Genomic DNA, 14,759 nt, shown 5'->3' with positions numbered 1-14,759 from the left:
GTACAAACAAAAAAATAAATCTGCAATATAGCAGGACTGAAGCGTGAACTGCAGTATAGCGGGGATAATTACACTAGTGTGTAGAAACCTTTTAATCCTAAAATGTATTTTTTAGCCATGAAAGCTTGTGTGCATTAATTGTGTATAAAAATAAATAAGTAATACAGAAATAGAAAATTGGAATGAAATTGTACCCTTACCACTGCGGCTGAGTCCTGGGCCTTCTGCCTTTACTTTACTGGCATCATGAGCAGGATCCACCTTGATCCTGATTGGTGTCATTGGAATAGCCTGAAAAGTACAAACATGAAACGGAATATGGTCAAAAGACAACTTCTCACTTACTGACAGTATATATGCAACTTTCATGACAGAATGAAAATATATTATATACTGTAACTCACTTGGTCAGCAAACAGAACCATGATGGTGTAGCTGCCTGCTCCAGGTGGTGTGTATTTGACAGTGAATGTATCATTGTCGTTCCTAATAATATCAAAGTCTATGTCAGCTTCTGCAGGCCCCACAACACCAGGGGCGCACTTGATTCCAATGCTGATGTCCCCTTTGGATAACAGAAAAGCAAAATCACGATACACTCGTGTTTGCATAACCAATAATGCGATGGTACCGTAATTTCTTGTGTATAATGCGCATTTTTTACCCCCCAAAAATTGTCAAAAGACAATAGTGCGCATTATACATGGGTATAGGGGCAAATGAAAAAGACTTTCACATTTTTTCAATGTATGCCGCCATCGAGAGGTTATGAAAAAGCTGTACACTTTCATTCCACTATGACAGCGCCCCCTAGAGGTTATGTAAAAGTTGTACACTTTCATTCGAGTACGCCACCTAGAGGTTATGAAAAAGGTGTAGACTACACTTTCATTCCAATATGACAGGGGTACTTATGACTGCATATATGTTCAATTGTGCTCATAAGTTTACATACCCAGGGAGAATTTGTGAAATTTCTTTTTTTTTTTTCTTTTTAATACAACTGAAGACTGAACAACAACCATCATTAATTTCTACATGGTTATGTTTTGTTTAATGATAATGCTTTTCTGAAATGCTTGACAGTTTAATTTGAATACCATTAAAATAAAATTACATGCGTTTCGCCTGGTCCTTCATGTTTTCTTAAAAGAACTGTACACATCCTGCCTGGGCAATCAGACATACGAGCACAACTCTGTGTTTTCTCATTTACGAAATAAAAAGTAGGGCTGTGAATTTCAAAATAAGAGCAAGTAAATAAAAGTATTTTGTGTTCAAATAAGGTCTTTAACTTCAGAATAATTATTTGAAAAAACTAACAAAATACAGATAATACTTCATGTTTTGATCACATGGGTAGAAACAAAATCATGCATTTCAAAAATGCGTTATACATGGGTAACTTTGGGGGTGCGCATTACACAAGAAATTACGGTATATAATTATGGGGCCCAGCAATACACATGAAACCTAGTAACACCATTTTAGAGAAATTAACGTGCGAAAACAGAACCCTTTAACAATGCGCAGTTACATCAGATGTATGCATTTAAAGGTCAGACAATTATGAAAAGTGGAATGCGTAATGTTTGAAATCTTGCTACAGTTACAAAGTTAGAGTTACAAAATGTCTTGATTTAGTCTTGTGGAAGGAAACAACTTATCCCATATTTACCTTGACCGGCCTCGGCACAGTCAACCGTGAAATATGTTGGCTCAAAGGCCTTGAGACCTGTCTTGGCCACTCCAGGTCCCGATACCTTCACCTTGTTTGGATGGCAGCCTGCACCAACGTTCATCTGTGGGGCAATGCAAAAGAGAGCACTCTGTGACAAAATGTCATTTGAAGAAAAATCTGTGTCAACTTTGATTAAACTTCAGAGTGTACATACCCTGAAAGGGCTGTCAGGAATGTTGACTCCTCCCCAGGAGACCATGACTGTGTGTTTCAGAGGTTTGCGCGGTGTGTAAGCACAGGTGTATGTGCCATTGCCATTGTCTTTAACCTGCACATCCAAAGGAGTGCCTTCCCCATCCTGTAGAGTTCAGGACAACCAAGGTGTAACAGGCTATGCCTCAGAGAAATCAAACATTTAAAAAAACAGAGCACATCTCCTCTTAGCTTAGAAGGGAAACAGAGCAGGGAACAGCCCCTGTAAATGGAAGACAAACTTTTTTTTTTTTTTAAGCCTGTTGGGTGCAGTGCAGTTAATGTGGGGGTGGGAAAGTAAATTTGAACAGCAGTCAATGGTTTAACTTTTGCCCTGTAGGTGGCAGTAATATGCATTAAAGTGGTTAACGACTGTCAAGAGTTTTAACCTTATTTATAAAAAAAAAAAAAAAATGTAATTTGAATTTAAGTTTTATAATACAGATTTACAATTGTTTGTGTATGACAACTTTACCTGGGCAACAATCTTCAGTGGAGCTTTTCCACCTTGCTTTGCATCCACTGTAAACTCAGTGGCCTTGCCAACAGCCAAACCACTGCTTTGAAGACCTGGACCATATGCCTTAACCTGGAAAAATAACACCGACTCGTTAAGCAGAAGGTTACATCTATGAAGTGAATTACAGTCCTGTCTAAAAGCTTAGGCCACCATTAAATGTGTTATGTTAGCAACACCATGACAGTTTCTTGCGTCACCGTAGCTGTTGCTTACCTTGTCAGGATAGAAGTCTTTGGCAGGTGGGTTGACAATCTCAGCCATGAAGGGGGAGTGCTGAATGTCCTCACTGTTGCAGAGCACATGTACTGCATACTCACCAGGCTCTGTAGGCCAGTAGCGCACATCACAAGAACCGTCACCCTTGTCATCACATTCAATCTTGGCCTGAGATGGACCTTCCACAGAGAAACCTGAAGAGAGCAATGAGAGCTTAGCAAAGCAACCAGGATGTAAGCAACAGTGAAGACTTAAAGACCTACAAAAACATACCCAAAGTGCCAACATTGTCTCCAACAGCCTCCACTACAAAGTCAGCAGATTTGCCAATGACACCGCCCTCTAGGCCCGGACCCCAGGCCCTCACTTTCTGCTGCCCAGCCTCAGGTCCAACCTTGACTTCAATTGGACTAAAGAGTACAAATGGTCTTACTACAGTACTTGTTCCTCAATCCAATAACATCAGTGGGAGCACATGTTTCAGTGCAAATTTCTACCTGCGAGGTATGTGCTGTCCTCCCCAGGTGATGGTGATGCTATATGTGCCATTTGTAGTGGGGTAGTACTCAAATCCGTACACACCATCTCCCAAATCTTTCCTCTTGCAAGGCTCCTCAAGGCCCTCTGTAAATAGGGAACCACATAAGTACCACTTTGTCTGGTCATAAATGTTAAAAGCCAATGAAACATGAGCCACTTGAAAAGGATCCTACTTAATTAAAATGTTTTAAACAATAGGTAAATTGTAAATCCCTTTTAGCAGTTTGCAGCTTGGGCATCATGGCAAAAACCCACCGTGATGATAAACAATGGCTATATTTAAAACAAACAAGAAAAAAAAAACTCACTGGGCCCCTTGATGGTGACTTTGAGCTCTCCAGTCCCAGCTCCTTTGGTGTAAACCTTGAAGTCTGCAGTCTCCTTTACCCTTAAACCCTTTGGCTGTAGCCCACGACCCTTTGCTTTGCATAGGCTGGGGTTGCATGCTAGACACACACACACACACACACACACACACTGAGAGATGGTTCTCTGTGTTCTGTCAGAGTATGACAACACATCAGATCAAGAAGTTTGTGTGTGGGGTCCCTTTGAAGCAATCATTGAATAGCAGATCTAAAAATATCAACTGAATACGTGTACCGATAGCCTATGATATTTGACCTCAGCAGTCAGGCTCTTGCTTTGACAAGGAAATAAAAATCACTAAAACTGAGAATCAACAAGTACAAATCTTTTATTAGACAAACCAAAGTAAATTATGTTTTGCTGGCAAGAACCATGTACCTACCAATCTGGCCTTCAAGCTACCATGGCCATCATCAGGTCAGGTGACAACAGTGCCTTGCAAAAGTGCTTAAATGCCACCTTTTGTTGCCCTACAATTCAGTGGGGTCAGCCTTAATGGTATTTCCTTCACATTGAATTGCTACTGGAGAGCATCTGGTACTTTTGGACAGTGCCCTCTCTCTCTCTCTCTCTTTCTCTCTCTCCACTATCTTAAGTGAGCTGTTAACATGCATAAAATGAAGTGGGCCTTTACCACCAGGCAGGAAACGTCATCAAATCGCCTCGTATAATATAATGCCCGTCACAGTAGGCTGGCTTTCCGACGATAAGGGAAAACTCTACAGGAAACGCGACTAGCTGTATGATAATGGACAAGCTATGGCATTCTAGTGGGAATATACAGTAAATGGACTGTCAAAAATGCTTCATACAAAATACGTTTTTAAAAAAAAACCCAAATATTTTTAAATAAATATACCACATGAACCTATACTTCAGTTTTTTTGCACTGTTAGAAAAGTAAAATGGTGTCATAATGGCAATTTTGGAGTATAATTATTGACAGAAGACATTTTTAACCCAGAAAAATCTGTCAAATATTTTTTTGTAACTTGAAATAAGTGATTGAAAGAGATTAGAGGGTGGGGAAACCGACTGTAACAGTGACTAATGTCATTATGTAATCTGCTGACAGACCCATTGAGCTGGAACAAATAAGATTCAAACTGTTTAATGGAGAAAGGTCTACTCGCGTCATAACAAAATGTCAGTTGCAAAGCAGCATGTAGGGAGAAGAGCATTTCCTCATGGAGGTGTGGAATTTTACCCCACTAGGTTACAAACAGAGAGCTTATAGGCAAATCGCATACACGCAAGTCCACAGATGCAATAATGACAAGACATGCAATTTTACAAAAAACAGTCAAAATTATGGGCATACAGCTCAAACACTCATGCATGCAACCACACATTAAAAATGATTGCATATTGCTATCTTTGTAAGGACATTCAGTGGCATAACCCATTTATAGCCCTGTAACGATAATTTTATTAAATTGATTTAAACACTTAATATAACTTTCACCAAAAACTACAAAAATCCTCAAACAGTTGTTTGAAGGCATCTCCTGAGACTGAACACTCGCAAAAAAGCTTCTTACTATAATGGTTTTAAACTATGCCGCTTACGAAGATAGCGATACAAGAACACGCAGGCACAGACACATTTGGGTACCCAAGAGAGATCCCAGGAAACAGGAAATAACAGCAGAAGGAAGAGGCAGCTCCCAAGAGAGGCCAGATGCCACCAGGCCTCTATCAGAGGAGGCCAGGGAGGATCCGGCACAGAGGCAGGAGGAGACACCAAAGAATTAGAAACAAAGAAAACTGATCGTGACGACAAACATGTAATCACTAATGATGTTACAGTAACGTTGACAATAGGATATCAGGGACAACTGGTGTGACTCAGATTGTCAATGCATAAGATTCTCTTGAGGCATCATACCTTCGCCGATGTCCACTATGAAGGGACTTTTGCTGATCTGACCACCAGCAAAGGTGACATAGATTGTGTGTTGGCCCTCCTGGGTTGGTTTGTAGGTGCAACGGTAGCTACTGTTGCCCTTGTCCTCTATGTTGCAAGTTACAGTGTTCTTCTTCCCTGCAGGATCCATGATCACAACCTCCACCTCACCAACACCAGCACCTGCGCAACAGGAGGGATATGAGGAAGACAAACCAGGAAAAAGTGCACCTCTTTCACCTCATACTTAATCCACGTAATTACCCGCTGTGTAGGTGTCAAAGTAAGTGCTCTTGTTAGCAATGTTCCCTGTGGGTTCTAAGCCGGGTCCCTGGGCAGTCGCCTTGCTGGAGTCTCCCTGGGCCATGCCAATCTCTACCTCAAAGGGGCTCTTGGAAATGTGTTGGCCTGCAAACAACACAGTCACCTACAAATTGCCAAAGAAAACAGAAAATATATCAGAATAATCAGCAATTAACACTAAGGAATGCTTTCAGATGAAATGTCAACTTCAGGATTAACATTAAAATTCCTTAATTCTACTTATTAGATGAATTATCCCACTAAATTATTGGAACAGTGAAGCCAACAACTTAATTTTGCTATGGACTAAAAACATTTGAGTTTGGGATCAAAAGATGGTTCAACTACTCCCCCCACCCCTCATGTATACAAATGTGGTTTGGATACACAACTTGGAAGATATTTGTAAGAGAGGACCAAATGTTTAGGTGACCAAAAGTATTGGAGATGGATTTAAAAGATTACAGGAACCAGATTTGATAGCTAGTGTGCATTCTTTTGTTATGCTTTAAATGCAGCATCTTTCACTTGTTTGCTTTCGGGGGTTACTCTCCAGCCTTCTCTTTAGCATGTAAAATTCATGCTCTACAAGATTTAAGTCAGGAGATTGACTTGGCCAGTCTAAAACATCCACCTATTTTCCCTGTTTAAGAGCTCTTTTATTTTTGGCAGTGTGTTGAGTCTTGCTCCATGATGAAGCCTCAGTAAGTTTGGTTGCATCTTTTTTCGAATTGGCAGACCGAATATTTCCAGAGTTCAGAGTTAATTTTGCTGCTGCATCATTAGCAAGCCTGTACAAGGAGCCATCCAAGCCCAAGCCATGGACAATACCTCCAGAGTTTTACAGGTGAGCGATTATGTTTGGCATCATGAGCACACACTCTCTTTCTGACTTCACTTATCACTCTGGTAACAGTTATAATCAGTCTCAACTCAAAACTTTGTCCCAAACTTTGAGGCTTTTGTCTGCTTTTTTTTTTTTTTTTTTGCACAGAGTGTTGAATCTTCTGACAAACGTTTGTCTTCCGAGTAGAAAAGTAGAAAAAAGTACATTGTGATACTTTCAGTCCTGCGATCTGGAGATTGCTAACTATTTAAAAAAACTTATTTTACGGCATCTTCACAACTCTTGCTGGCATTTTCCTTAATATACTCAATTAAAATCTGTTAATACACCAGTGGTTTGTTGAACATTTGAAATGGTTGTATTGCATCTTCTTTCAGCTTCACAATTGCTTGTGCTTCACCCAGTGACAACTCTTTGTTTTCAGGTTTGTTAGTCGTGCTCAAAAATATTTTTAGCCATGACTGTATAAAAAGACATTATGCTTTTGTTTGACTGTCTGACATTAATCAGACCAAAACTTTTCTGTTTTAGGTCAATTAGGATTTCCAAAATCTATTTGCTAAATGCCATAATAGAAAGAAGGATTTTTTAGACAAAGACACAGTATAATGATAGACAATACAGTCAAAAGTCAGTTAAAATGAGAATGGTGTGGTAAAAACTCTATACATCTATACATTACCTTATGCATGCCTGTGACCTTCGGCATATAGAAGACAGAGTAGGTGCGATTCTTATCATTGTTGCCAGTCACTTTGGCCTGGAAGTAGAAGTAAATGGTATTTAAAAATTCAGTACCAAGTGATACCATTTGATTAATGCCACCAAACATCAAGAACCTCCTCTCTGTGTCCTGCAGGGTCCTCGACATAAACAAGTACTTCTCCCATTCCTGCACTGATGGTCTCCACAGTGAATACGGCCTTTTTCATTACGACATTGCCAAGCGGCTCAATGCCTGCGGAGAGAAGAGGTGGTCTTTGTTAGCTTCTTGTGTGTGTGTGTGTGTGTGGTGTTCATCTGTGTGTGTGTTTGTGTATTTACCTGGCCCATAAGCACGAGCTTTCTTGGGGTTGAGTTTGGGTCGTAGTGGTGCACCAGGCTTAAGTTTAGCCTTTGGGAACTGGGACAGGTACGTCATGACTGAATGTTCATCCACATTGGGGTCAACAATTTCCTCAGGAGTTATGACCTGAAAGGGCAACATGACACAAAAAAAGTTATCATGAAGCGAGCCTGACCTTTATTTGTTGATAAAAACAGGGATGCTACAGCTGTACAACCCAAAAGGAGAACTTTGTTAACTGTACTTTGGTAGAAAGTACATGCAACTGACTAACACACAAAACCAGAATGCACCCACTGAAACACACATACTTTGTCTTTTTGATTCAGTCCACAAAGACAAAGGGCTCCTCTTAGCAGAAGCATAGCGGTGGGCGGAAACAGCAGCAACCACACAGCCAAGTGTAAGCACGCAATGCTGTGCAAGCTGCCAACTCCGTGCCAGTCAGCACAAGGCAACAAAGTCAATTCAGCCTCTGAGATAATTATGCATTTTGAAATTGCACCAATAAGTTCAGCTAGATAAAATGAGGCCGCCATGATCCTCTTGGCCCAATGCGGACTGAGCTGTTTTGATTATTTCTGTATCATGTGGGGCGGAACCAAACCAACACAGACAATTAACATCACAAATGTCCAAAATTTGTCAAGTAGTGCAGTTATAATTCAAACTTAAAGTAAAACTTGCTTTGTGAATGCAGAGTGCCAAACATTCACACAAATACATTTCTGCAACAAAAATTTGTTTACAATTTTTCACCACATCAGCTCTCAACGTAGTACCAAAACTACCCACTAAGCTTAAAAATAATGATATAAATTCTAAAAATGTGTGAGCTACAAAGAAAATGAATTGACAGTTATGCACCATGGAGAACACAGTAAATCAGTGCAATAACAAAGATAGGCGAGGTGATGTACTGTAATTTGGTATGTTAATACTTTGAGTTCATCATGGCCATAGCATTGATTCCATTCACAACTCAACAAATATATGGCTTAGAAACAAACAAATGCAATTTGCAGAGATAAAAGGCAAATCCAAACAGATGTAATAGTTTCAATTATGAAACGTTGAAATCTTATGAAATCAACATACACAGGGTCATGAAAGTCCAATCCCAGGGCCACCTGAACTGAACAAGGGAGTGTTTTATTATTCATATTACACACGTTGTTACTTACATTACTTTGGTCTTTGGAAGAAGAATTACACAATACCTCTTGTTTGCAAGATTAAACATTTACGGTGTAGAAATAATTCATCACTTTACCTGTGGTATACCCAGCCAGTCATCAGCTTGCTGCATGGCCTCACGGGCATTGTCTACAGGTTTAGTCTGATCCCACTGGTCCCAGTCAGGACACAGACCTGAGGGGAGCAGCATAGGTAAGACGAACAGTATTGAAATATATATAATGCTTTTATATGAAAAAAAAGCCTTGTCATGTGAGGCTATAAGTAATGTACCGTAATTTCTCATGTATAATGCGCACCCCCAAAGTTGACCTCAAAAACCCTTCTACCCATGTATAATGCATTTTTACAATGCATGATTTTGCTTCTACCCATATGATCAAAACGTTTTATCTGTATTTTCTTAGTTTATTTTCAAATAATTATTCTGAAGTTAAGCACTTTATTTGAACACTAAATTTCCTTTTTACTTGCTCTTATTTTGAAATTCACAGTCCTACTTTTATTTAGTAAATTAGAAAACGCAGTTGGGCTCATATGTTTGATTACCTGGGCAGACGGGTACAATTCGTTAAAGAAAACATGAAGGGCTAGGTGAATTTTAATGGCATTCAAATTAAACTGTCAAGCATTTTAGAAAAACATTATCATTCAATAAAAAATAACCATAAAGAAGTTAATGGTTGTTTTTCAGTCAGTTGTATTTCAAAAAACAATATTTCACAAATTCTGCCAGGGTATGTAAACTTAGGAGCACAACTGTAAATATATGCAGTCATACATACCAGTCTCATATTGGAATGAAAGTGTAGGCTACACCTTTTTCATAACCCCTACGTGGCGGTGGCATATTAGAATAAAAGTGTACACCTTTCTCATAACCTCTAGGTGGCGGTAGCATATTGGAATGAAAGTGTACAGCTTTTTCATAACCTCTAGATCGTGGCATACATTTATAAAACGTGAGTTTTTTCCATTTTCCCCTATTCCCATGTATAATGTGCACTAATGACTTTTGACAATTTTTTTGGGGAAAAATAATGCGCATTATACATGAGAAATTATGGTATTTCAGTAGTATCAAGCTGCATAAATAGGAATATCAAATACGTAATTTATCTTATTCTGATCAAGACAAGGAACTTGGTGCAACACTATGAATAATCTATCATTTTAAGGCACTACAATAAAATTTAATGCATTGAATTGAGGCCCACAACATGAAATTGGTACCCTAAATAAACTGAATAGAGGCAATAACTGCTGCATTACAACTGTGATTAGTGTTGCCTCAATTCAGTTGAATTCAGGTACTTGAGGGCATAGAGTATTTATGCCTTTAGTTTGCATTTAACTGTGAATATATATTTAAATTTTCTTTCATGTTAAATGTAGCCTTGCTGGTGTGCCAGTTATTTGGGAGTTTTTCTGCAGGAAAACAAAAAGCTTATCTGCCACTTGAGGCTGTGGTGGTATGCAAAACATTCCAAACATGCAAACCTTGTTTTTAAAATGTTTCATCTCACTATATAAAATTATCTCTTGGTCATATCCCACTATGTATCCTAATTTACCAGAATCCCCTCCACCCACCGCAAGCCTTTTCTGTTTAGCTCATTAAAAGTTTTAACTCCCAACACTTTTCTTGACCCGAACTAGGATCTTCTTCCACCTTCACTTCAACAACAAGCAATGTGTCAGATGTTCTTTGTATCAAGTCAAAGCCATTTGCTAACTTTGTACACGTCTGGTTTTCTCTTCAGTAACTGTCTGTCGGTGGCACACATGTACAATGCATGCAACTTCACATTGTGGTCCTTCTCCTCTATTTGACCTCCTTTTGCTTATAATCTATAATATACACCCCTTCAGCAGTCACCTGGAGCGCAACTGTCAACCAGGGCCCCCAGAGCTCGGCCATTCTGCCAGTCCCGGTTGAAGTTGGTGATGGGAAGCTCAGGTAGTTTGTTCTGAATCCATCCCAACAACCTCTGCTTGGGGGTCTTTTGTTTTCCCTCATCGGCCTCCTCCTCTTCATCCCACATCGGCATGGAGATGGAGTAGTGCAGGATCAAGGTCCATATCAGACCCAGTATGAGCTTCATATTCCCATCAACGATGGCTTTGGAGTCTAGAGGCAACAAAAAATATGAAGACAGTCATTTATTTGACTTATTAAACCTTTTGATATTTTAAATCTTAATGCAGGTATTTAAAAATGTACCACCACTCTAAATCAAAGCTCTCACACTCAAGGCCCCGGGGGCCAGATCTGGCCTGCTATATTTTATGGGGCCCTCGTGTCAACGTGCGAAATGTTATGTAATAAATAACCTCTGTAATTAATTGATCAGGTCCATCCCTAGTTATAGTTACACATTATACAAAAAGTGATTTTGGATTTATTTAGTAAAAAAAAAAAAAAAATACAAAAGGAGAGGGAAAGCTTCAAAACACAGTGATTAAGGGATTAACCAGTTAACTAGATCTAGGCTAAGCGCTTCCAACTTTTTTTTGGTTGTGCTTTTATTTCAGAACAAAGTGATAAATTTAAGTGATTGTAGAATGTGTCACAAATAAGATTTAGTACATTGGCGAAGCCACGAGAGAAGACCTAAAATGGTCAGCATTACCAGAAAAAAATAAATGTGCTTAAGAATGCATTCGTTGTACAGTTTCCCTAAAGAACTTCCAAAGCTCCTATCAATGGCACATCAGCACATAAAACCTGAATCCTGTTGCTCTAAACGTTCGACACACTTACGTATTCAGACAAGAGTCTAGGTTGGGGAAAATAAATCACATGTACACACAGTCAGCATGTAACAGTCAGAGGCACGTACGTACATGTTGCACAAGATGGGATTGATTGGGAAGGTGATTTCAAAATTGAGAAAAAGCCTTGAGGAAAAAGTGGGACAGTGTGTGTGTGGGTCCTAACTGATGTAATCCGACTTCTAGTCTACACAAGTATGGATTTAAGCTCTGAAAAATGCTCTGCAAAAGTTCTGTTAATATACTGTAGAAATGAGTCCAAGTGATGAAATGTTTTTATCTTTATTAAATTGGCACTCCATAAATGAGGTGTAATGATGTCTCACAATATGTGCCACAGGATGTCAGCTGCCCCAGAGGAAAAACACACTCCTCACAGTGATTTGGAGCAGAGTCAGACAAAAAAAATAAAAAAAAGGCCTGCTTTAGAAACCCCTCACCATGGGAACTCTGAACGTGTGGTTCGTCATAGCAACCCAGTGTCAACTCACTCTGCGGTGGTACAAAAGAAGAGGTTGAGGACACAGAAAAGCCAAGAAGCATGATAAGAGTAGAAAAAGACCAACATAGTGAAGAATGTTTATTAAAATACATAACTACTTTGCACTGATGCGAGTTGCTGAGTGTATCCAAGTGAACCACACGTCAGAACAAGCCGTAAGAATGCCGGTGATCCAAAAGAAGGGTGTGTACCACCTTCACCATCTACCCTCAAAGATTTAACAGATGAACAGAACCAAAAGCACCACAAATGCTCAACTTTTGTGACTTGCTACCACAACGAGCAAAAGGCTTAAGTCATTAGTCTTAGCTACAGTGCTGTGAAAATGTATTGGCCCCCTTCTCAAATTCTTATATTTTTTGCATAGTTTCCCCACTTTATGTTTAAGATCATCAAAGAAATGGAAAGACAAATATAACCCAAGTTAACTTAAAATGCTGTTTTGAAATGGTGATTTCATTTATTAAGGGAGAAAAAAAATAACCTATTCAAAGTTACTGGACCATGTGTGAAAAAGTAATGGCCCCCTAAACCTATTAACTGGTTGGGCCATGCTCAGCAGCAAAAACTGAAATAAAGTATTTTCTATAACTGGCAATGAGTCTTTCACATCTCTGTGGAGATATTTTTGCACACTCTTACTAGCAGAATTGTTTGAATTCAGCAAAAATCGAGGGTTTTCGAGCATGAACAAGCTTTTTAAGGGCATGCCACTGCATTTCAATCAGCTTCAAGTCCGGACTTTGACTAGGCCATCATTTTGTTTAAGCCTTTGAGAAGTTGACTTGCTGGTGTGTTTTGGATTGTGATCCAGCTGCAGGACCTAAGTGCGCTTCAGCTTGAGGCTGAACATTGTCTTTCAGGATTTTATGTTAAAGAGCAGAATTCATGGTTCCATCAATCACAGCAAGTTGCCCAGGTCCTGAAGTGGTAAGCAGCCCAAGACGATCACTGTTAGTATGATGTTCTTTTTCTAAAATGCTATGCTACAGTTACGCCAGATGTAACGAGACACACACACACACACACCTTCCAAAAAGCTCAACTTTCATCTTGTCAGTCCATAGAATATATACTTTCCAGACTGTTACAGTGGGTACAGAAAGTATTCAGACCCACTTAAATTTTTCACTGAGTTATATTGCAGCCATTTGCTAAAATCACTTAATCTTTTTCCCTCAATGTGCACCCCATATTGACAGAAAAAAACTGAATTGTTGAAATTTTTGCAGATTAAAAAAGAAAAACTGAAATATAAAGCTACAAGTATTCAGACCCTTTTCACACCTGGATTTGGGGATCCTCTGCCATTAATCCTTGCAGATGCTCTCCAGTTATGTCAGGCTTCCTGTACGAGAGCACCTGCATTTCAAAACCACGCACGCACGCAAACGGCCAATCAGCTGGAGAGCCCCTGGGCTTCACCATCTCAGACTGATTTAGAGACCACGATGGGTTTCATGTGTGCTTCCAAGTCGCAGAAATGTTTTTATTCTTCCTCAAATGACTGGACACCTGTACACACCCTCTTTTTTTGCCACACCCTTCAAAAATTAGGCTGCATATGCGACCAAATAGTCCTGTCATCATTAAAAATAAAAAAAATAAAAAAATAAAAAAAAGGCTGGATTTCCTGCACAACGACTGAGTTTTAAGCCATACCGATTGATCTTACTTTATGCATCCCTGCTATTTTGTCCTGCCTCTCAGATGCGGGACGCACATCAAACGAGGTCCTCGAGGGGGGATTAATTACTTTTTCCGCACAGAGGCAGGTAACTTTGAATACATTTTTTTCCACCCCTTAATAAATTAAATAATTTAAAAAACAGCATTTAAGTTTGCTTCGGTTAGATTTGTCCGATATTTACATTTGTTTGATAATCTTAAATATTAAAGTGGGGAATATGCAAAAATATAAAAATTTGAGAAGGTGGCAATACTTTTTCGCAGCACTATAAAAGGTTAATTTCTTGCCGATTGAGAATTTCATCTGGATCCAAGACAGTATCTTTAAAAGATCTCGGATAAAGAACAAGCACACAGTTTGCTGAAGACAAGCATACTAAGGACATGGATTACTGAAAACATGTCCTGTGGTCTCATAAAACCAAGATTAACTCATTTGGTGCAGCTTGTGTCAACCAGGTGAGGAGTGTAGTCAAGCATGGTGGTGCGAGTGTCATGGTCTGTGGCTGCATGAGTGCTGCCAGCTCACTGGGGGAACCATGAATGCCAACACGTACTGTGACACAGTACTGACACAGAGAATGATCATCCTCCCTACAGAGACTGGGCGGTGGGGCAGTAGACCAACTTGAGAACAACCCCAAAAAAAAAAAAAAAAAAAAAAAAAAAAAAGACTGCCTTGCTAGAAAAGCTGAGAGTAAATGTAATTGACTGGCCAAGCATGTCTCCGGAGCTAAACCCTATTGAGCATCTGTTGGGCATTCTCCACTGGGAGGTAGAGAAGCATAATGTCTCTAACAGTCACCAGCTCTGTGATGTCATCATCAAGGATTGGAAGAGGATTCTAGTTCTAATGTTTGAAGTTCTGGTGAACTCTATACTCAAGAGGGCATAAG

The 14,759-nt window shown here is 39.5% G+C and overlaps 1 protein-coding gene across 3 annotated transcripts in view; it reads right to left on the bottom strand.

The window, feature by feature from the left end:
* flna (filamin A, alpha (actin binding protein 280)) overlaps positions 1-14,759 on the bottom strand; it is a 60,452-nt gene that overhangs the window by 21,463 nt on the left and 24,230 nt on the right. For all 3 annotated transcript variants that reach the window (XM_061792882.1, XM_061792900.1, XM_061792892.1), the window contains exons 3-18: positions 10,777-11,028; positions 8,974-9,071; positions 7,679-7,826; positions 7,474-7,592; positions 7,317-7,394; positions 5,749-5,911; positions 5,467-5,667; positions 3,518-3,655; positions 3,167-3,293; positions 2,943-3,079; positions 2,667-2,863; positions 2,409-2,522; positions 1,896-2,039; positions 1,679-1,802; positions 405-565; positions 201-291 (exon numbers count right to left, since the gene is read on the bottom strand). In XM_061792882.1, the coding sequence (XP_061648866.1) occupies positions 201-291; positions 405-565; positions 1,679-1,802; positions 1,896-2,039; positions 2,409-2,522; positions 2,667-2,863; positions 2,943-3,079; positions 3,167-3,293; positions 3,518-3,655; positions 5,467-5,667; positions 5,749-5,911; positions 7,317-7,394; positions 7,474-7,592; positions 7,679-7,826; positions 8,974-9,071; positions 10,777-11,028 (2,292 nt within the window). The remainder of the gene's footprint in view (positions 1-200; positions 292-404; positions 566-1,678; positions 1,803-1,895; positions 2,040-2,408; positions 2,523-2,666; positions 2,864-2,942; positions 3,080-3,166; positions 3,294-3,517; positions 3,656-5,466; positions 5,668-5,748; positions 5,912-7,316; positions 7,395-7,473; positions 7,593-7,678; positions 7,827-8,973; positions 9,072-10,776; positions 11,029-14,759) is intronic.

The sequence above is a fragment of the Phyllopteryx taeniolatus genome, chromosome 1 (assembly GCF_024500385.1).
Source record: "Phyllopteryx taeniolatus isolate TA_2022b chromosome 1, UOR_Ptae_1.2, whole genome shotgun sequence".
NCBI lineage: Eukaryota > Metazoa > Chordata > Actinopteri > Syngnathiformes > Syngnathidae > Phyllopteryx > Phyllopteryx taeniolatus.
The sequence above is the reverse complement of the archived record's forward strand: the minus strand, read 5'-3'. Positions and strand labels throughout refer to the sequence as shown.